This window comes from Vicugna pacos, chromosome 22, assembly GCF_048564905.1.
Source record: "Vicugna pacos chromosome 22, VicPac4, whole genome shotgun sequence".
NCBI lineage: Eukaryota > Metazoa > Chordata > Mammalia > Artiodactyla > Camelidae > Vicugna > Vicugna pacos.
The window spans coordinates 13,528,164-13,549,804 of NC_133008.1; the positions used below are offsets into that span (position 1 = coordinate 13,528,164).

The following is a 21,641-nucleotide window of genomic DNA, read 5'->3' on the forward strand; positions in this document are numbered from 1 at the left end:
GCTGGCACACACCGGGACTTCTGAGCGTACAGCCCATTCGGGAAAGGACATGGAAACCCCTAGCCTAAGCCATTTGTTGTGGCTTAGAGAATCATATTAAGTTTGGAGCTAGAAGACCTGGGTGGAATGAAATCCTGGCCCCACCCTATGAAGAGGTACAATTCAGGGTGAATTACTTAACTTCGTGAGCCTCCGGTGGACACAGAAGGCAGTGATTCCTTGCAGACCTCTGGCAGGACTGAAAAACACTGCATGTGAAAGCTTCAGCTCCATGCCTGACACATGGTAGGTACTCAATCAATGGAAGCTGTTTTTAATGCTCTTTCTCCCTTCTTTGGACGGCTGGCTTTAAATTCTCCATTGTTTTGTGTGAGCTACTGCCGTGCCAACTCTGAACAGTGAGGAAAACTACAGAAAGCAATTCACGAGAGCCAGAAGAGCCTCAGACCTGAGAAGTGACTTACTTGGGTCCAAGAACTCACGATGGGCAAGGCTGAGATTGAACGGGATCATCCCTACTCTGAACTGACGAGCCGTTACCCAGCTGGAACTGTCACGTTTGAACCAGGAATGTCAGTCCTTGGCTCTCTATGCTCTCATCCAAAACATATGGCAGACATTACTAACAGATCACAGCCCTCTTTCCCACCGTACCCCATGAAGGCTCAGAACCAAAGCTCCAGTCATGCTGTACTATTTCACTGGGTAAAACTTTGCCGCCTTTCTTTTTTCTTTTTTCATAGTGTCAGTTCTTGTGAATTTATCCTCCTGGAAATTTGTATATGTTTCTTGATCCAGCTGAATAACTCAATGTCCTAACACTGTTCAGCTTCATGCTACAGGGTTAAAAATACAAATATTCCCTTCCAGATTCCACTTTAGGAAAATGCCCTCGAAGCTTCTGCTTTATGATGAGGTAAAGGAGGGAGAGATATAAATGACTGAAAATTATTTAAACTGAACAATGTAACAGGCTTTGCACACCATGCTTTGCATGCGTTACTTATTTAATCCTCTCAAGAAGTCTCCAAATTAGACAGACATCAGGCTTCCCATTTTATAAAAGGATAAACGAGGCCCAGGAAACCGAAATGATTCGCCCAGTGTTATGTGCCCAAGTGTGGACACCCCATTTCCCACCTGGGTCTCTCTGGCTCGAAATCCAAAGCTCTTTCTCCTGTAGCAAATGTCACAGTCTGCAGAAGATCCCTTGTGGGGGGTCTGCTAACCTCACATGCCCTTGACCCCTCTCCCATCACCAGCTCATTCCTCACGCCCCAAAAGAGCATCGTTTTCCCTATCTGAGTATGACTTTAACCTCTTCTCTGACAACTTTTCAACAACCCTAGAAATAGGTGGAAAGCATCATTGATTTGATGTAAATCCAGAAGCTAAATTTGGCCCTTAGAATAAATATAACAAAAGACAAAGTCCCTTTCCATGGCTCTGGGGTGGAAATCCATGAGGCGAAACCAGCATAATCTGGCCCGAATCCCAGGGAAAACAAGACATTTCTAACACAGCCACCCAGGCGTTAAGAACCTGGGTAAAAAGACTCACGCCAAAGCCACAACAATCATGTGAGTTCTCTGTCTTTGCATAGCATTGTATAACTGGCTTTTTTTCAGGCAAAGCTTACTTGATCCTCATCCGAACACTGAAGTTTTACAGATGATGAAACTGAGGCACTGAGAGGTTAAATTCAGCGTAAGGTCACACAGCGGATCAAGAATGCTTTGCTGACCCGGGTCTCCTCGGGGCCAGAAACTCTCACCAGCTCATCTTTGCTTCCTTGCTCCCTTTCTTTTCCATTCCTTTCTTTCCCTGCCTTCTTATTCCCTCTGTCCCTTTGTTCCGTCCCCCAGTACACCCGTAGCCAGTTCATCACAGGAAAATCAGTGCTGGAACTGGGAAGGGTGGCTCCAGGGTGGCTCAATCCCTTGTCATTCTCAAGGTCACGTGGTCTCTCCTCTGGCAGCGCTGCCTCTTGGGGGCACCCACTCCTTTCTCCTCCCCACCCCGGCTTCCCCTGCTTGGCCCTCATTTCTGTTCCCGCACATTTCAGCTTCCTGGGAGCCTGTTTCACACCTGACGCAATGCTCTAGCCTCTCTCATGGCAGCCAGCCATCCTCAGCTCTCACCGGGCATCCTAACACAGTGCGCCCTCTTCCAGGAGAGGCAGGCGGGGGTATAGGCTCGGGCTCTTGTCACATGTCTTTCATGCTGCAGTCCCCCGCTCCTGTTACTCCCTTTGCGTCAAAATGATGAGGGTTTGAGGAATAGAAGGGAGACTGTTAAAAGGGAAAAAAAAAGCCTAGCAAGAGGGAAGAGAAGGTGAGAACTGTAAGACGGCAGGCCCAGCTCATCTCAGAGGAAGCACCCCCACCCCCAGCAGGTGCTAAATGTGCGGTATGAAGAGCAGCGTGACGTGGCAGCTCGGAGCACGGTCTTTGGAGCCAGGAGGGAAGAGATCCAAATCCCAGCCACACCCCTCAGTGCACTGGAGCCCTTCAGTTTCCTCACCCATAAAACCGAGACCTGAACACCTATCCCAACGGTTGTTCACTCAACAGACGCTTACCAAGCATTACCTAGGTACTGGGGCTGCTCTAGGTGCTAAGGGTACAGCGATGGACAAGACAAGCACCTCCCCCCACACACATATACACACACAGACACAGACACACACACACACACACACACACAGGTTCCCAACATGTGTCAAATCAAAGGAAGCCATTAGCAGAGGGATTCCCAAACTTTGCTTCATATTAAAATCAAGTGGGGAGCTTTTTAAACTCCCTTTGCCCTGGTCACACTCCATATCGATTAAATTAGAATGTCTGGTGGTGGTAACCAGACATCAGAATTTATTCAAGATCCTCAAGTGACTTTAACGTGCAAGGTTTGGAATCCAGGGCGTTAGTAGTAAACGCTCCCTGGATAGACTTCTGCCTTTGCCTCCTCCCCTCCATCCTAGCTGAAGGCAAGTACCTCATTCATGCTAACCAGAGGCTGGGCAACCCCAGGCGTGGTGGGTACTTACATTAGCAGTGAAAAGGATAACTCTGATTAAAAGAAGAATCTGGATTAACTCACTGGTTTCCATAAATGTCTTTGGGTTTTCTTCTTGGAGAAAGAACTCACGAGGCAGCCCTTCCCGAGCACGTGTGAATAAATGCTGTGAAAGTGATGAAGTCCCCCTGAAACAGCCTCCTCACTCAGCCTGTTGGCAACTAAACTCCTCCTCCTCTTCAACAGGGTTAGCCTCGAACTTTCTCAAAGATTTACAGTCTATAGATTAACATCATAAACCACTAATTTAGGGGACTCCAACCCCAGACTATCTCTTGTTTACTGAGGAGACTCTCATCCCAAAAGGGGGTCTGAGTCTATGGTGTTGAGAGTAAAAAGTGGACGATTTAAGAGACTGCCACCTTAACTAGTCTCACCGCTAGACATGGACCAGGTTTGACCTGCTTCCTTCCAGGGAGCAAAAGCTTCAGGGATGTTTACGAAGAGGCCCTGCTACCTTCATGGGAAACAAACAGTAAATATGCCTTCTCCTGACCCGAGGAGCCCTCGGCGCTCCGGACCCTCACACCAAGTGACCAGCCCAGAACTTTAATTCACACAGGGCTGGGCTGCATATCCAGGCAAAAGTAGACATTATCTCATCGTGCTGTTATTTATCAGATGACCAAGGGAAACGACAGAGTTTTTGGGGGGAGGGGGGGTGTGTAAACCAACCTGCAGAAGGATGGTTGTTTTATACTGACTTTTCATCAGGTTGTTGATGGATTCAAAGAGCCGTCTCATGGATTCTTCAAACTCCATCTGTTCCTTGCCTTCATAAAGCCTGAAAGAAGACACACCTGAGTCATTTCTCAAGCCAACAGGCAATCCCTTTGAAAGTATGTGCCAGCCACAAACTTCATTTAAAATTGAAAAGAAAAGGGGGTGGAGATGGGGGCCTGAGGGGAGAGGGAGTTGATTCCACAGCCACCGCACCCACAGTCTGCTGGGGGCGGGGCGTGCCCATAGGCAGCACAGATACCATCCAACTGACAGCATAATGAACTGCCCCTTCCTGCCTTTTGTTTAAACCCTGAAGAACCTCAAAGGAATGAAATGTGTCCAAGCTGAGGGGACATTAATAATTTTACCCTTCTGCAAGAATCAGAGTGGGGACTGTGGTCATATCAGATTTTCAAAGCATCTTGGAAGCATCCAGGAGAAATATTTTGGGGTGCACTGCCCTTCCCCTCAGCCATGGGCTGCTTGCCGGAGGAATACAGTCACGCCCAGGCCGTGTCAGGGGCTGTCTTCTTCCCTGCCTTCTCACCTCAGGAGTGTGCCTGTTACCTCATTTACACCCCTTGTTTCTGATTATAAAGGCTCTGTGTCGATATTGTTAAAAAAAGAAAAAAGAAAACATAATAGAAACACATTTCTGATGAAGTGAGACTCCTCCTTAATCCTCCCATGAGATGAGCGATTGCTGACATTCTGACGGATGTCCCTGCAGAGATTTTTTGAGGCCTAATACACACATGTGACTTTTTATAGAAACCATCCCCTCATCTAATATCAGCCTCCAGGCCCCTGAGTCTTATTGCCCTCTTGGCCCAGGCTTGGAGTCTTGTTCAGCCCAAGGTGTCTCCAAACAAGACTTTATTGCCCACCGTGAAAAGTCCACAGCCTAAGCTGTGGCATCCTGGGCGAAACACAGAGAGAGGAGCGCTCCGGTCTACGCATTCTGACAAAGAGGGTCTCCGGTCACAGCCCTACACAGCCAGACACCGTGGGGCTGCCGCCATGGTGAAGGTGCTTTCTCAGATAAAGCGCTGACATGCTCAAGGGCTTTGCCTGCTCCATCAATCACAGGAAGGGCGGTCCCTCAGCGTCTCCTCAGCGCTGTCTCCACTCAGTCCCCACCCATCCTCTCGCCCCTCTTTTCATTCTGCTTCTCTCCCACTTCCTGTCCCTGTCTTTAAGCCTGTGTCTCTCTGCTTCCGATCTTCTGAGTATCAATTCTGATTCGCTCTGTCAATCTGTCAATATCAATCTGTTCACTCTGTCCGTCGGTCCCTACGTTCATGTCTGCTGCTCACGTTCTCTTTGACTTCATCTCTCTTTCCTCTGTCTTAGTCCCTCTCTGTGTCTCCTTCTCTTCTTTTTCCTTAAGTGACCCCTTCCTAAAGCCTCCTGAAGTAAGAGGCTTAAAAGGGAAGCCAGTGCTGAATGTATATTGCAATCCATTACAGGGACCCGGCAATTGGTGCTGACTTTCTGGGTATCTAGTTCAAGGTCATGGAGACAAGGTCATGGAGAGGAGCCAGGAGTCCTAAGTCTTGTCTCTTTCTCTCTCCTCCCCGCCCTACACTCCTTGTCCTGCCAGCACAGCGATGTCTGCCGCTGAGGTTGTGTCTCAGAGTCATCAGCCCTGGGATCCAATCTCCACTTTGCCCAGTACTAACTGAAGACCTTATTAACAACAGCAAACATCACAGAGCACTACTCTGCCCCAGGCACTGTCTATATATATTAAATCATGTACCCTCATCAGCACACCATGACAAGGGGCCTCACCTTGACCCCCATTTTACAGATGGATGACTTAAACAACACGCCCAGGGACTCCGCATCAGGAAGTGTTGGAGCCAGAATTCAAATCTGGCCGTCCAGCTCCTGAGCCCGCCCTCTCCATCAGTTTGTAGATCACTGTGCTCAGCCCTTTCCTGCCTCTCTCAATTCCTGTAAGCCCCAGTTCCTCACCTGCAAAATGCAGGCTGCAACAGCACTGCGTCTGACGGTGGTAAGGAAACCAGCTCCCACGTGACATGCTCGGCACACGCCGGGCCCCAGTAAATGTTAGCCGTTGTCTTGCTGTTGTTAATTGTGGGAGTGGGAGTATTACACAGATGAGGACATAAAACAACCTTTCAAGAGGTTGAAACTTGCCCAAATCCCATCAAAGTGGAAAAGGTGAGACCAGGTCTGGCAGGGAGGAAGGGAGGGTCCTAATTCAAAGCGGTGGTGCCTTCTTTCCCTGTGAGCTTTTCTCTGTGCCCAAAATTAAGATGGTCCATCCCCCAAGGCTTTTGCCTTGAAATCGGTTACTCTTTCCTCTAGCCACAGCTGCCTGAAAACATTTAATAAAATAAATCAAGCATTGTAATTCCTGTTACTGGTCTATGGTGTCTCCCTCCCAGGCATGGTGACCTCATCATTATATACATATATATGGACTTTCTCTGCAAGGTTTACCTATTTGTATATTTGCACGTGGAGGGTAGGGGAGGTGGGGATCCCACTGGGTCCTCTTCTTGGGAACCACCTGTGTTGCCCACAAGAATGGCCTCCAGCAGCTTTTTCCTGCTGGTTGACCCTACCTAGCCCCCACCTCCCACAAATGAAAAATCCCATGGCAGCTCCCTCCCTGGAATACATGCTCCAAGTCATCTTAGTGGCAGTGCTCCAGGGGGAAAGTTCATGAACTCCTGCTGAAGAGATCCTTGAGGCTACCCTGGTTCCTCATATCCCTGTGTCTGGTTACTTAATTCATTTTGGATTTTGCGAGCTGAACAAATATCCTTCCAATAAACTCCCTTTTTTGCTTAGACCAGCCCTGGCTGGACTCACTGTAACTCCTGTCTAAGTCAGAACTCTGCAGGGTGAGATGGGCTTCTCTGCAGCTCCCTGGGGTCCTAAACCAAGAGCTGCTGGGAAGGCCAGGGAATACTGAGTCCATGCTTCCTATTGTACGGATGAAGAGACTGCGGGCCAGAGTGGGGAGGTGACTTGGCTTCACTACCGGCTTTGAAATGTTATTTGACTGAGGTGGGAAGGAAAAGAGACCTTTAGGCTGTAAGAACAAAATCAAGGCCTTCCACTCAAATTTAAACTTTATAGGAAACTGAATTTAATTTCTACCAGCAGGACATTGTGAATTGCTCTAGGTCACAGACTGTGCCAGGGCTATAGCTCAACCCAGAGCTCAGCATCCTTCTCCTTACGAGAATCTAACAGGGCAGGACAGACGACACAGAGCCCATGGGGCCAAGACTACGGCATCTGCCTCAGTGGGCATCCAAGCTGCTCCCTGTTATTCATGTCACAAGGAAAGCACCTTAATACCACAGTCTAGCCCAGGGCAGGAAATACATTCTACGCCCATCTAAGTTTTACAAAGGGTAAAAAGCAATTCTGTGGGGATGTGGCTTGAATTTGACAGTGGCTACATCATTAAACAAAACTGCTGTAGTCTTATCAATCGTGTGTGTGCATGTGTGTTAATCTTCAAGTCGAGGCTTTTAATTGGTGGGAATGAGAAGAAGAGTTGAAGAAAATGACTCCAACTGGGAAAAAGAAAAGAAGCAGAAACCTATTTAGTGTAAAGAGCTTTGCTGTCTCGCCAGACTCCTCCCTGCACTGGCTGTGTGGCCTTGGACAAATTACGTCTCTGAATCTTACTCTTCTTGTTGATAAAACAGAGACGTGATGCTCATTCAGAGGTTTATTTCAAGGTGAAAAAAATAAGATAATGCCTTTCACGTGCTTAATATTACAGCTGACACTTCAGTAAATATCAGTTATTCCTGTACACAGAAGTGGTCATATTGGCAAACTCTCTGATCTAAGTTACATAAATAAAAAGGAGTATTTCTTAGAAGGAGTGAGTAAGGAAAAATATACATGAGGGTTTTAGATAATATAGAAGAAATGAGGGGATGTGGGGGGTGGGGCATTCAGCATTGTGGAACCTCCCCTGAGAAGCCTGAAGAGGAAGGAAAAAGAAAGCCTCATCCATCTGCACGGCTTTGAATGTGGCTCTGAAGTCAAGGGCACAGCAGTGTGGTTTCAAGGTCCCTCTTTAGCACTTGTTCTTGCACATAGCTTCAGGAGGGAAACATTGTTCCTGGCTTCAGAACGTCTAGAAAGATGCTTTCAGAAACCAGCTGATGCTGCCAGGGAATGAATCACTGAAGGGCCCGAAGACTCTGACCACAAGGAAAACGGGAACAACCTGCGAGGCACTGTTCTGGGGCGTGCGAGCCCGACCGCAGAGGGCACTGAGCTCCCAGGGCTGAGATAAATATAGAGATGCTTGGCTGGCGTGTGATTCGTTAAGGAGACACTGTGCACAGCTGAGCACTCACTAAATGCAAATGGGGCCCCATATGGTGTGTACAATGCTTTGCACCACCTCCTCCACGCAGGTACATAAAACAGAGATGCCAACCTCAGGCCAGCAGCCCAGGGAAGCAAAATCAAACCAAGGCAAGCTCAGGCTGCAGAAAGCCAGGAGGAAGATTTACCTTAGGATCCAGGGTGGAGCATTTCCTGGCACCTCGGCCCCTTTTCATTCTCTACACCTCGGCCACTTCCAGCTCCTCTGAGCCACTTTCCCAGGCAGCCTCCTGATCTCTTCCCTGCCTCTTAGAGGCAACACGGACATTTAAGTAAGTCTGCATAGCTTTCAAACCCTGCTCTGCCGCTTCTTAGCTGGGCGATCTTGGCTAAAGTTCTTAATTTCTAGAAGGCTCAGGTTTCTCACTAGTAGAATGGTACTAGTACTATACAGTTGTCCCGCAATAAAATAATGCCTGTAGAGCAGCGAGCACCGTGCCTGGCACACAGTTTACACTCAATACATATTAGCTCTTGTGACACAGTATCACTGTTTTCTTCTGGAGCCACTCCTTTTTGCTTTCTAAGCCTCAGGAGGAAGAAATCATAAGGAGGAACGTCATAAAGACAATTGCCATTAATTGAGCACCGACTGTGTGCCAGGCAGTGCAGTGGAGACAAGCAGGAATTAAGACTCAGCCCCTATGCCCAGGGAAATCACGATGCAAACCAATAGGTTAAGCCATGTATTGGCACACAGTGAGTAAAACTGAAAAATGAAACCTTAAAATTCTTACTGAGCATTTCTGCAGGGTCAGGCATGGTGCTAAGTTCTTCACATAGATTAGCTCATTTGACAGAGGCTGTCTTTATCTACCTTTTATACATAAGACAAAAATTGAAGAGGCATGAGCAAGGGGAACAGAGGCTGAGAGGAGGGAGCAAGGGCTCTGGCCGACACGGACCACAGGGAGCACCTGGTGGATGCCTCTCAGCCCTCAGCCCCCACGCCCTCCAGCCACCACCACAGCCTGCCCCCTCCCTGCAGCAGTCCCAGACAGGCCTCCAGGATTAGACCTGAGCCTGGCTTGCCTCTGTCTCCCTCACCTGGTCACATCTTTGCTTAAATTTGCTCTTGGCAAGACACACACCTGACTCATTTCACAAATGCCTGGGAGCAAGACCAGATTAACTGGAAGGGTCTAAAAATGAAAACTATCTTAAATGTCTCTGTGATCTTACACGGAACTGAGCAAAATTACTCAAACAAGGAGGTCACCCCACACCATTCTGTTACCTTGCCACACAAGGAAAGATCTTTTTTGCCCCCAATGATGCTAGGCACACGAGGAACACCGCAGAAGGGAGGCCACTTATTTCAAGAATTTCCTTAGATTCACGATAACGCACTGCGCACGGCGTTTAACGCAGACTATCATGACAGCGGAAGTTCCGGGTCCGAACACCTCATTCTTTACCATCCCCACCTGCTTGCCTGCCTTCTCCGCTAGAGTGTAAGCTCCATGCAGGCAGAGATCAAGGCTATCTTGTCATAATATCGGCATGTCTAGCAACAGCCATGGAACATCAAAAGTGAGTTTTAAACAAGTGCACCAACAAATGATAAGGTTTTAAATGAACGAATCTCAGCACCTTCAACATGGCTGTACAGAGATGTCTTATGAGTCCAGGACTCACAGCAGTTCAGCTAATTCTAATGGTACCCAAACAACATCTTGAGGGTGGCAGTGACAGTCACCTTCAGCCAGGCCACCTTTATTTATTATTCTTACTTTTACCACCAAGACGACAACTACCACTGCTGATAGCTGCTACTTATTAAGCATTCACTGTGCACCAGGCACTATGCTGACTGCACAAGGTCACCCAGCTAGTACGTAGCAGAGGCAGGATTTGAGCTCAAGAGTGTCTGGCTCCAAAGTCTCGCTCCTTTAACTAGTAGGCAGGGCTGCCTCCAGGGAACAGAACACAGTAAGAGCAGATGACCGGGACCCGGAACACGTCAGGGTGGGTAGGAAAGCACCATTTGTCCCCAGGAGGATGCTATGGGGCTGTCTAGGGAAGTTAGATGGCTGGCTCTAACCTTTTTCTGTCCAAGCTCTAAATCCAAGGTGACTTGGCTGGTGTTCCTACTCCTGAGCCAATAATTCGCTCTATTACAGGAAGTGTAAATTAGTGACTTTACAAAAAAAAAAAGCCATTAAGTCATTGGTGGTTTCAGACGAGTAATTACCCTGGAAAATTCACAGCACTCTAAAACCAGAATCTCCCTATCTCTCTACTATCTCTCTCTCTCTCTCCCCTCCCAAGGCCTCCCACCCCACCCACAATTTGGGATAAAGAATAACTGTAGCCAAACCAGTGGCAGAGGCTGTCTGAAAACCATCCTTGCATTTATTGATCCTACTTACAGAAAGAAACCCTTCAGTGCACTCAGCAAGCGCGTTTAAATCAAAGCAATAGGGCTGGAAAGGGCTCATGAAAGAGAGGGTCCCCTCCCTGGTTCCCCTCGTCCCCACATGGTCACCATCATCACCCCTTCTCTTACCAACAAGGTCTGCAGACCTGAAACAATCAGAAATCTGCAGATTAAGACATGGATTTGTGGTGCAATGAGACTGGCGTGAGCTGTGCAGCTCAACAGGAGCCAGAGAAAATTCCTTTTGAACCGTAACAAAGTTGAAATGTAAAGAGTTATTCTCCGAAGAGAAAAAGTGAAGCTGTATCAGTAAGAAGACTATGTAAGGAGGGGCTAGGATAACCACAAAGCTGCCAGTGTGAACCATCAAGCCGCCCTAGTGGCCAGAGAGTATTTCCTGCAGATGTGACTGAGCAGTCGATAGGCAGGACTCAGATCAGTTCCTGGTGCCAATCCTTTTGTCAATGACAGAATTATTTCTACTTGAGCTGTTGCTTCTCCAGAATCTGACATTTGAGGAGGGACTGCCCCTCAGGGCAAACTGTAAAGAAGTCTCACTAAACAGTCTTCTTCCAGCAGATCACCCCAGGGAAGAATGATTTGTGGGTGAGAAGGGGAAAAAGACAAACTCAACATGTGGGGAATCCTGTTTTGAAAGATGTCTAGAATGAAGGTACAAAAATTAATGCAATCACTAAAGAAAAACTACCTCAGATAGAAGCGTAAACAGCCTAAATATATATATAAAAAAATAGAAGTTAACAATATGGAAGAAACGAGAGAAAAACAATCCATTTAAAACATTCACTTTACTTTTAAAATATGGCAACCCTGCGTAATAAATTAATAGTAAGTAGGTAATAAAATGCAGGCAAAAGCCTTGAAAAGAACTCTAAGTTATGAATAGAGTGTGATGTGTGCCCTGTGCCATCCTTCATTCTGCTAAGAGGATCGGCAGCCTTCATGTAATTTGGCAAGAAGAACTAAGTTGTATGTCTGCACTTAGGTAAATTTCTCCATTAGCATGAAAAATGGTATTCAGGGTTTTTCCCTTAACATAATTAGAAATTGAGAGTTCCAAAAGCAATGTTCCTAAGGATAGAAACACACACACACACTCACACACACACACTCACACAAACACACACACACTCACACACATACAGACTTCCATGGTTCTAAGACATACAGAGAAAAATACAGTTTATATAATTTACTCGAAAGAGAAGCTGATACTCAGCACAGTCCTTCCCATTCTTTCTTACACAAACTTGGTCTAAAAAGTTTAGGTACTAAAAAAAATCAGGTTTTGACCACTTCTCTTAGCATTTCTTCCCTTGTTTTTTTTTTTTTAATGAACTGGGAGGTGTCCATAATGTCTTTTTTCTTTTATTATTGTATTGAAGTATAGTTGATTTAGAATATTGTGTTAGTTTCGGGTGTACAGATGTTGATACAGTATTTCTGCAGATTATATTCCATCACAGGTTATTATAAGATAATGGGTATAATTCTCTGTGCTATACAGTATATCCCTATTGCTTATCTATTTTAAATACAGTAGTTTGTATCTGTTAATCCCCGTTTCCCCTCCTTCTTGCCTTTGATAACCACCAGTTTGTTTTCTGTATCTGTGAATCTGTTTCCACATTGCAAATACATTCATTTGTATTATTTATTAGATTCTACATATAGGGGATAACAGAGTTTTTGTCTTTCTCTGACTTATTTCCCTAAGCTTAATATTCTCTAGGTCGTAACAGAAAAAGTTAAGTCGCAGAATGATTACATGCATGTCCACACAAATACACTAGTAAAATCTATACATTAAGCTGATCATCTCATTACCGCTTAGAAAAGAGATTGTATATATCAACAGTTCCCTTACACACTTTTATATTATATTCTGATTTTATAACGAATAAAAATTACCTTTAATTTTAAAATGAGATATCTGCTCTTTCTACTGGGTGAATGTGTCTTCGCCTCCACTTCCTGTCTACAGCAATCCTCTTCCCCAAAGTCCGTCCTGAATTCCCTCATTCTCACCATGGGAACTAGACCTGGAGCCAGGCAATCCAGCTCAAGGCCATACAACTGGGGGTAGTTCTCCCTCTACAAGCACTGAGATGCTGATTCTTCACCCCCCTGCTGGTTCCTGGCATGGACTGCAGCTGGAGAGACAGCTGCCTAAGAAATGTCAAGTTATTATTACTCTAAACGGTGGTCTTGCCGAGACCATCTGAACTTTGCCCTTTCAGTCTGTGGCTTCCCGAGAAGGGAAATTAACCCCAGGCTTCCTGCTCTTGCTCCACTGAGAGACTTGACATTTGGTGTGTGGCGTTAAATAGAATTTTTAACATTTTCTTTACTAATGGTACTGGTTTTAAAAATGCATGTGCAGTAAAACTCTTTGCTTTGAAATCTGGGAACACCTGAGGAAGTGTCTGAGTCCAAACACGCTAAGGTTTGCATGACTGGAGACCTCATTTGAGTGCTAGGATGGCTGAGGGCCAGACAAGTTGCCAGCAGAGGGCAGTGTGGCAGGAAGAGCAGTGGTCTGTGTCCCCGGGACTGAGTTCTAAACCATATTCTAGTGCTCATGTGTGTTGTCATCCTTAGCAGGTCACTTCACTCGGGGCTCTGGTTCCTTCATTTCTAAGTGGACCACATTACCATTTAGGGACACCTCCAGGACTCCTAACTAGCTTCTTCTGTCAAAGAGTCAGGCTGGGGCATGACAATCGCCCAAGACCAAGCCTGCTTACACCGTGGAGCTCCCCAACGTGGCATGGCCCCAGGGGTGCCCTGAGGAAGGCAGCGGTGGGTCCTGAGGAGCTTGAGTGTCGTTCAGTCTTCAAGTCCCATTAATCCACCTCCCCAAGCCATTTTGCCAGCTTTACTGAGTAAGACAGGATTGCTACGTAACACTGTGTAAGTTTAAGGTATACAATGTGATAATTTGGTACAAGTATATATTGCAGAAGGGTTTCCACAAGAAGGTGAGTTAACACATCCATCACGTCACAAAATGACAAGTTTCTCTGTGTGTGTGTGTGTTGAAAACATGCACGATCTACTCTCAGCAACTTTCAAGTATATGATGCAAAAATTGTTGACTATAGTCAAAGCCATTTCTTATCCTCCATCCTCATCAGCACCATTTTTATCCAATTCCCTATCGCCTCCTCCCTGCAGAGTTTTCTGAACCCACCTCCCTTCCCTCACTTTAATTTCCTTTCAATCCATTTTTCACACAATGGTCAGAGGGACCGTTTTTAAAACACCAATGTGATCATACGGTTCTCTTGTCCAAAATCCTTTAATAGCTCCCAATTTTCCTCAGGATATAGTCCAGATGTCACAGCCTGCTTCAAACAGTAACAATGTCTAATTTGTGGAGTTAGCAAAAAAAAAAAAAAGGCAAAACTGAAATACTGCTTAAAACAATAAAACAATAACAATGTCCCCTGAAGGAATGACTCAATTAAGTGAGGGAGCATAGGCTGTGTCTGTCCCCTAACCCAATTCAAGAAGGGGGTGTTACACGAATATACGTATGCATATGCATGACTGGGACATTGTGCTGTACACCAGAAATTGACACTGACGGTACTTCAATAAAAAAAAAAGAAGGGGGGTTATAACTTTGAACCTCACAGGAGGTAACCAAAAAGGCTTGTGGGGATTATGAAACACACATTTTTCAGTTTTAAATATGGAATTACTATAATCTAGAACACAAATGCCCCACAGGACAACGTGCACTCTGCTTGTACTTCACTCCTTCCTACCCAGGGCTCTGAAATTAACTCGGGGATTAACAATTCCATCACTTCCACTGAGCTCCCCCTTTCAGGTCCCGCTGATCAGTCACCACTCCCTCTGTAGCTACTTCTAAACTCTGTCTCTGTGTCCTCCTTAACACTAGACCAGGCAGCCGCCCCCAACCCGTCTGTGCAGCACATGACACAAGCCCTCCTCGCCATCTAAGTGTCAGCATGCTACCCCACGTGCAAGCATTTTCAGCTAAATGTCTGCTGAGGACTTTGTAATACACTTAGAATAAACCTTGCATGGTAGGCGCTGCCTATTTCTCCAAGCTCATCTTTCTCCTAATCTCCCCTGTGCTCTCTGGACTTCAGCCACGTGCGTCTTCCCTAAGTATCTGAAAAAAACTCTTTCAAGCTCTTTCTTATTCAAGATCACTTGCTCAGACTTCCCCTCTCTGAAGGACTCTTCCTTCCATCCCTGTGTGGCTGGTTCATTCCCATCCTTCACATCTCAGTTTAAACGTTACTTCATCAGAATCCTCACAGTAACACTTAAGTAATCCCAACTTTAGACAAGGAAGCTAAGGCACAGAGGTTAGGTCATTTGCCCCCAGTTACACAGGGGGTCATTGGAATTCTTCACCAGTGTGCTGTACCATTTATTTCTACTACTTGCTTATTCCCTTTACTGGCATTTATCATGATTTGCAACTACTTGGTGTATTTATTTTAATTTTTATCTCCCACAGTATTAATAAGGGAAGAATGAGGGCTGGGCTACATCTGTTTTGTTCACTGCAGTATCTTCGAATGGAACTTCCAAACAGTAAGACTCGAAAATGTGCATTAAATGAATGAATGAGTTGAACTGAGTTGAATTAATGTGTCTTTGCAAATGGCTACATTAGGAGAGCAGATCTGGGACACGGAGGGACCAGTTTGGAGATTTCAAGGACAGCGACCAAATGCACCTCATTACCAAGTCCTTTTTAATTTTCCATCCACCCCAAAGATACAATAAGAAATAAGCCCAACAATTGAGTAATATATTATTTCCTACTAAGGAAACAAATTCTGCTTCGGGGTAATGCCTGCCTCAAGGGCATTTGAAGTGGATCACAAAGTACATCTACTACATCTAGTCATTCTGATTCAGTTCAGCTTCTCTGACAATTGGGTTAGCTTGGTGAATTTCACCCCTCTGGCAAACGAGACCTTTATTATCCTGCACATTCCTATTTAGTTACAGGAGATTTGCAAACACATTTCTAAATCTACATAGTTATTCAGGAAATTGATCTTCCACCCAAGTCATTCTCTGAGGAATTGTCAACCTCAGCATTTGACAGAAACAGCCATTTCTGTGCGAAGGCAAAGGTTCTGCCAGCAAGCTAGCTCCCAGACTTCTAACAAGGAGTTAACGAGGGAAGGAAATGGTCTACTGCTTCCGCCTAAAAGGATGAATATCTCATGTCCTCCATGGCTTTTCCCTTAACTATCTACAGCACGGATAGTCTTGTTCGGCAAAATTAAGCCATTTAAAGGGACAATGGACGCAAACAAGACCAGCAGCTTACATTTTGCTGTTAAGTGGAGTATAAGATTGGTGACAACAGGAAACCATTGACCCAGCCTCTGAAGGATGGAGGGGGAAGCCAGTCTAGGATTACAGCCTGGCAAAAAAACAATCCACAGCGTAAGTAATTCGTACACAGATGATGAGAAATAATTGTCAAAACCCCACTCCCTTTGGCCTCCTGATTGCTTATTAGGAAAGATGCTAAACTCTGGACAGAGGTTTGGCTGATTCACCAAAGATCTCCTAATTGCAAAATAATTTGCCTCTGATGAGTTTCCAGTTCCCAGGACCTCACTGTAGCAGCTGATACGGCTGATGTTCCCTCCTTGAAGTGCTCCCTTCCCTGGGACTCTCCCTCGCTCATCCCTCCAACATGCTAATTGCCTGCATTTCATTCTGAGTTTACAGCATTGCTCACCTTGTGCTACAGCTTCAAATACCCCTTTCTCCCAAAGAAGATCAATTTCTACCAAAACCGTATCTCCATTCTCCACTCCCCTGAACTCCAAATCTGAAACTAATTGTCTGCTATACATTTCCATCTGGCTACACCAGTAAACACTTCCAGCTTTACAAGACCCGAACCAAACACATCATTTCCCACCCCACCCCCAGAATTTGTTCCTTCCCTCCTCACGCATCAATGCCAAGCAATGTCAGTCAAATGGGCTACAAAGTTCAGCGTCAGATCAGCCTATTGATCCCGTCTGTCAATTCCACTCCCGCACTCAATTACTTAGGGCAATCCTGCCATCCACAGACCCCATATCTTCTTCCTTTCCTTCCTCTCCAGCCCCACTGTGACCACCTCAGTTTAAGTCCCCTTGCCTGGGTTACTGCAAAAGCTTCCTTACTGGTCGCCTGCCTCCCCTCCTCCACACCATCTTCCACATACTAACCTTATGTCTGCAGTAATCTTTCTAAAATATGAATCTTATCATATTAATCCCCTGTTTTAGAACTTCAGTGCCCACCTGCTGCCAAAATCTGGGATTTCCAAAGCTGCTATGAGAAAAAGAATTTTTTAAGAATGATTTCAACAGATGCTTATTTATTGATAAATTATATCCACAAACTAATCTAAGTCAAATAGTTACAAAGTTTAATTTCTTCATCTTGTGACAAAGTGAAGAAATTTTAATATTTTTGTCTGATCCCAGTGGATCAGTGTGTACCCCAGTGTGTACCCCTCTGTGCTCTGAGGACGGAGGGCATCACATGTGCCAATATCCCCCAGCCGGGAAGTGACGAGGTCACACTCCCTGATCCAGTGCTCAAAGTACTTCACAACTTAGCCTCAGCCCCCCTCCTCAGACACATCCTCACTCCTCCGCCACCGCAGCTTCACCCGCCTAGCTATTCACGGGGTGGGCACAGAAGAGCGCAAAGGACAGAGGCTTTGCTGTCAGATCCCTCCCTGCCGACATCTAGCTGTGTGACCTAGAGTCACTTTCTGCACCTCTCTGGGCCTCAATTTCCCCTTCTGTAAAATGACTATAATAATATCTGTTCTTTGCAGGGTTGTCGTAAGTATTAAGCGGGGTAGAGTGAAACATGATACAGAGCCAGTCACAGAGGAGGGGCTTTATAAATGGTACCTTAGGGTAGCAGGAGTAATTGGAAGTTCTACATAATTCCTGATTATTTTTTCTTCCACGGGCGGGCTTCTTACATACCTTTCAATGTCTACTTTAAAAGACTACCTCCTCTGCAAAGAATTACCGATTCCCCCGAGGTGGAGTCCGTCATTCAAACCGGTCTGCCCCCAGGAACCACTCGCAGGCCTCTCCTGAACCACAACCCTGGTCCTTGCAAACTCCAGGCACGTGGGCATCTGACTGCTGGCATGTGTGTCTCATCTTGTCCACTAAGTTGCCACTGCTCGAGGACATCTGACACTAAATTTCAGCATTCCCAGCACTTAACAAAGTCCCCAGCACAGAATAGGTGCTCAGTAAAAGTTGATCAATATTTCCATTTGCAAAGGGAAAAGAGGACTGTTTAAAAGTGCATGCATGTGCACAATTTCACGTTATAGTAAGGACAACTTACTTAACAGTTTACAAAGTGCTTTCACAAGTTTGTAGGAAAACAGGCTAACACCTCCGTCTCTGTCCTGTAGCAATTCATAAAATAGACAATAAATTAAAGAGAAGTAACTGTTTGACAACATCCCTTTGATGACAGTTTTCTCTTCCACCCTGATCTGATGCCAAGTTAATGTGATCATAAAATAATCCCATTAACGGCAATTGTGTAGTTTACTGAGCCATTACTGTCATCAGAAAGTGAAATAATATTCAAAGCTGAAAACAGAGGCTTACACAGGAATAAATGGCATTAACATGCAAACAAATTACATGCCGGAGAAACGGGAATAGCCACATGACCCGCGTTCCAACTCGTGCTCCGCACAAACCGATGATTACATTTTAATACTTACTCATACGTGAACAATGAAAACAAGTCACACCGGCAAGTACCTCCAAGTTAAATTCATATTTGTTTAAAAAGGCAGAGGCTTATGTATTCCCTCTGACTGCAGGCAAGACTGGGCCTGCCTGAGCTTCATTCAGACAACCTTGCTGCCTAACATATTCATGACCTGGAGGATAAACTAGTATATAATATTTACATATGAAGAAATTGAACTGGTGGAAGGAAGAGACGGGAGCCAGGGGAGGTGGGGGTGGGACGGGTAGAGTAAAGCAAGGTGCAAAATGAAAAGGCAAAAGCAAGCGTTACAGAGCATCAGACCATCTGATGCTGAAGGCAATTAGAGAGAGGGCAAGGATGTCTGACCCTGAGTGAGCAGAGCTAGACTGGAAGCGTCCGCTGGAGGTGAGAACTGTGCTCCTTTGAGCCTGTGTTAATGGAGCGGCAGCCTCAGTGCAGGCAAATGACACTGTGCACACACGCCATGGCCAGCATTTCCGGGTCCCAAGTGAGGGTCGGGGAGCAGAAGAACTCCTAGAGATGCTGCTGCTCCCATTAGGATGCTGTGTGCATTCCTCTTTCCCTGACCAGTAGCTTGTTTCCAAGGGGTGTGAGCTCACCTGGGCCAGCCCCACGTCAGCTTTTCCTCATTCATTTCTTGGGAGGATGTGAGGATAAACTCACTGTTGCCTGGACAGCTTTGCCATGCTGGTGGGGATGCCGTTCCTGACAGCTCCTGCTCCAAGTCATCGTTCTCTTCACTGAAGTCTTACTGTGCTTAGGGATGGATGGCTGCACCTAAACTCATGCAGCCTCACCCCTCCCAGCAGCCCCAGCAGCACCCAGCAGGTAGACCCTCCCGCCAGAGCTGATCTCTCTCTCAGGACAGCCCCTCCCATTGGCCAACCACACTTGTATGGTCCGGAAAAGGCTCCGGTTCTCAAAACTGCTTAATCAGATGAGATAGAACGAGAAGCCTTGCTCTCCGGACTCAGCTATGCGCCCTTTGGGCTTGGGTCTAAGCCTCAGCCTGGTCACCCGTGGAAGGGGGCTGGAAGGGCTGTCCCGTCTCTTATTGAAGGAGAGCCTACTGTGTGCTGCGTGTTGTCCTCAGTGCTTGGAACGCAGTACAGAGTCACAGTCCCGTCCTCAAGAAGCTGACACTCTAGACGGCAGAGGGCAGTGATAATTAAAACAAAAGCATGACTCATCATGGTACAGTATGTTAACATGTATTTAGTTCCACGGGGAGGAAAAAGACAAAGCAGAGTGAATGGGAGGGCGGTCAGAAGTGCAGAAGGCAGGGGTTGCCACTGCACCAAGGGGAGGGAAGGAGACATTTGAACAAAGTTGTGAAAGAGGTGAGGGGGTGAGCAAGCCGGTGTCTGGGGAAGGGTGCAAAGGCCCTGCGTCAGGAACTTGAGCCACGACAAGGCCACCTATGGGGCTGGCGGGGAGTGAGAGAGGAACAGGAGATGAAGTCAGGAGATGAGGTTCTCCATAGGATTATTTTTGGAGGGCTGATGGAGGTAACAGATAAAATGCACTTGGCAGGCAATAATAAGGCAGGCACCCGCCATGTGACAGGCACCGCCTGACTGTGCCACGTGTCTGACATCCGTTAGCTCATTTTGTCTGCACAATACCTCTGCACGGGTTGTCCCATACAGGGCTGTCTTACAAACAGGGAAACTGAGCTCTGGGTGGATTACTTGCCCAAGGTCATGAACCTCAGTAATTGGTAGCGGTAGGAGTCAAATGCAGAATTCAAACCCAAGTAGTCTGGTTCCAGAAACGATGCCTTTAACCACTGAGCGGACTGCCTCCCCTGAGCAAACGGTGGCGATGAGTGTGGTGAAGGAGGAGTGTGTGAAGGCAGAGCAGCCCCAGGAGAGGGATTACTCGGAGGAGGAGGAGGAGGAGGAGGAAGCAGGAACTGAGTAAGCAGAACTGTAATGAGAGCAGAAGGCAAGATGCAAAAGAAAAGACAGGCAGAGCAAGCAGGGAACAGAGAGCTGGATGCACAGCTTGGACCAGAAGGGCCTGATCACACGCCCAGAGGCAGTGGAAGCGGCAGACAAAAGCAGGGCCCACCCTAAGGGCCAGCAACAGACCCAGGTGAATTCACGGAGCTCTAAAATGCCCTGCATTGAGGTCCTCAAAAAGCAAAGACCCCTGGTAAAGGTGTCCCCTCCTCCTAAAAAACAAAGAGCAAGAAATGTCTTGGATAGCATGAACGGTAAGCCAAATCTTGAGCATGGATCAAGACACTAAAACTTCTACTAATTTAAATTTGAGTTTTTGAAACAAGCACCCTTTCCGTCACGGTAACAGCTAATGTTTATTTTGAGAGCTGATTTATCCCCACTCACGGATGAGGAAACTAAGGCTCAGTGAGGCTGAGTCCCTCTCTAAGCCAGGCGCTTACAGGGACAGGAAGTGTCCCGTGTGACCAGTGACCATCACTGAGCCAACACTGCCCGGTACAGGGCGACCATCACCATGTGCCACACCACCTCCCCGTACTCCAGCCTGTGGCAGCGCCAGGATCTGAAAGGACTACAGACAAGAAGGAGCAAATGCATCTCAGAACTGCACTCTGGGTCTCCCCTCTTTTGGGGAGTCATACTTACAGCTCTGCAGGCTCATTTCTGTTTGTGCCTGGGCAGCAGGGAGGGGAGCTCCTTGGTGTCCATCACGTGGACCAGGGAAGCATGGGCTACTGCAGACTCTGAGTGATTCCACAGGCTCAGAAACCTTGGGGCCAAGCTCAGCTGGTTGTCTGGGCTTCAGGAATAAAAGGCATGGCAAGGGGTTTTGTAAAGAAGCTTAATGCCTCCAAGATAATCATTTCAGCTCCTTCTGAATGTTCCTCACTGTGCCCTATACCTCCCAGGGGTTTAGTCATTCTAGAAAAGCCCAGTGGAGACAGGTCATTTCTGTGGGCACCCAGCAACTTCTGGACCCACTTCCGACAATTTAGGAATTTCCCATATTTCTCCTGCGGCAGAAGCTCAAATCTGCTCTGCCAGCTTCCACTGCAACACAGCACAGGTATGTGCCCAGAGACACCTACCCAGATTTCGACTCAGGAGCTAGTGACCCAAGAAGCAGGGACAGGAAAACCACTTTCTTTGGCTATGTGATAGAAATGAATGATCCCAAAGAAAATTCCAATCCTTTTCAACAACTTCTCTTCCTCTCTTACCCAACTGCATGCTGCAGACTGATACAGGATCATCCCCAGCCGTTGTAAACGCTCCTGTGAAGTAGGCGCAAA

At 46.6% G+C, this 21,641-nt stretch overlaps 1 protein-coding gene across 1 annotated transcript in view; it reads right to left on the reverse strand.

Moving 5' to 3' along the window:
• The window catches only part of DOCK2 (dedicator of cytokinesis 2), a 371,024-nt gene that overhangs the window by 280,676 nt on the left and 68,707 nt on the right, over window positions 1–21,641 (reverse strand). The window contains exon 23 of the mRNA XM_072947252.1: window positions 3,751–3,859. Within this exon, the coding sequence (XP_072803353.1) occupies window positions 3,751–3,859 (109 nt within the window). The remainder of the gene's footprint in view (window positions 1–3,750; window positions 3,860–21,641) is intronic.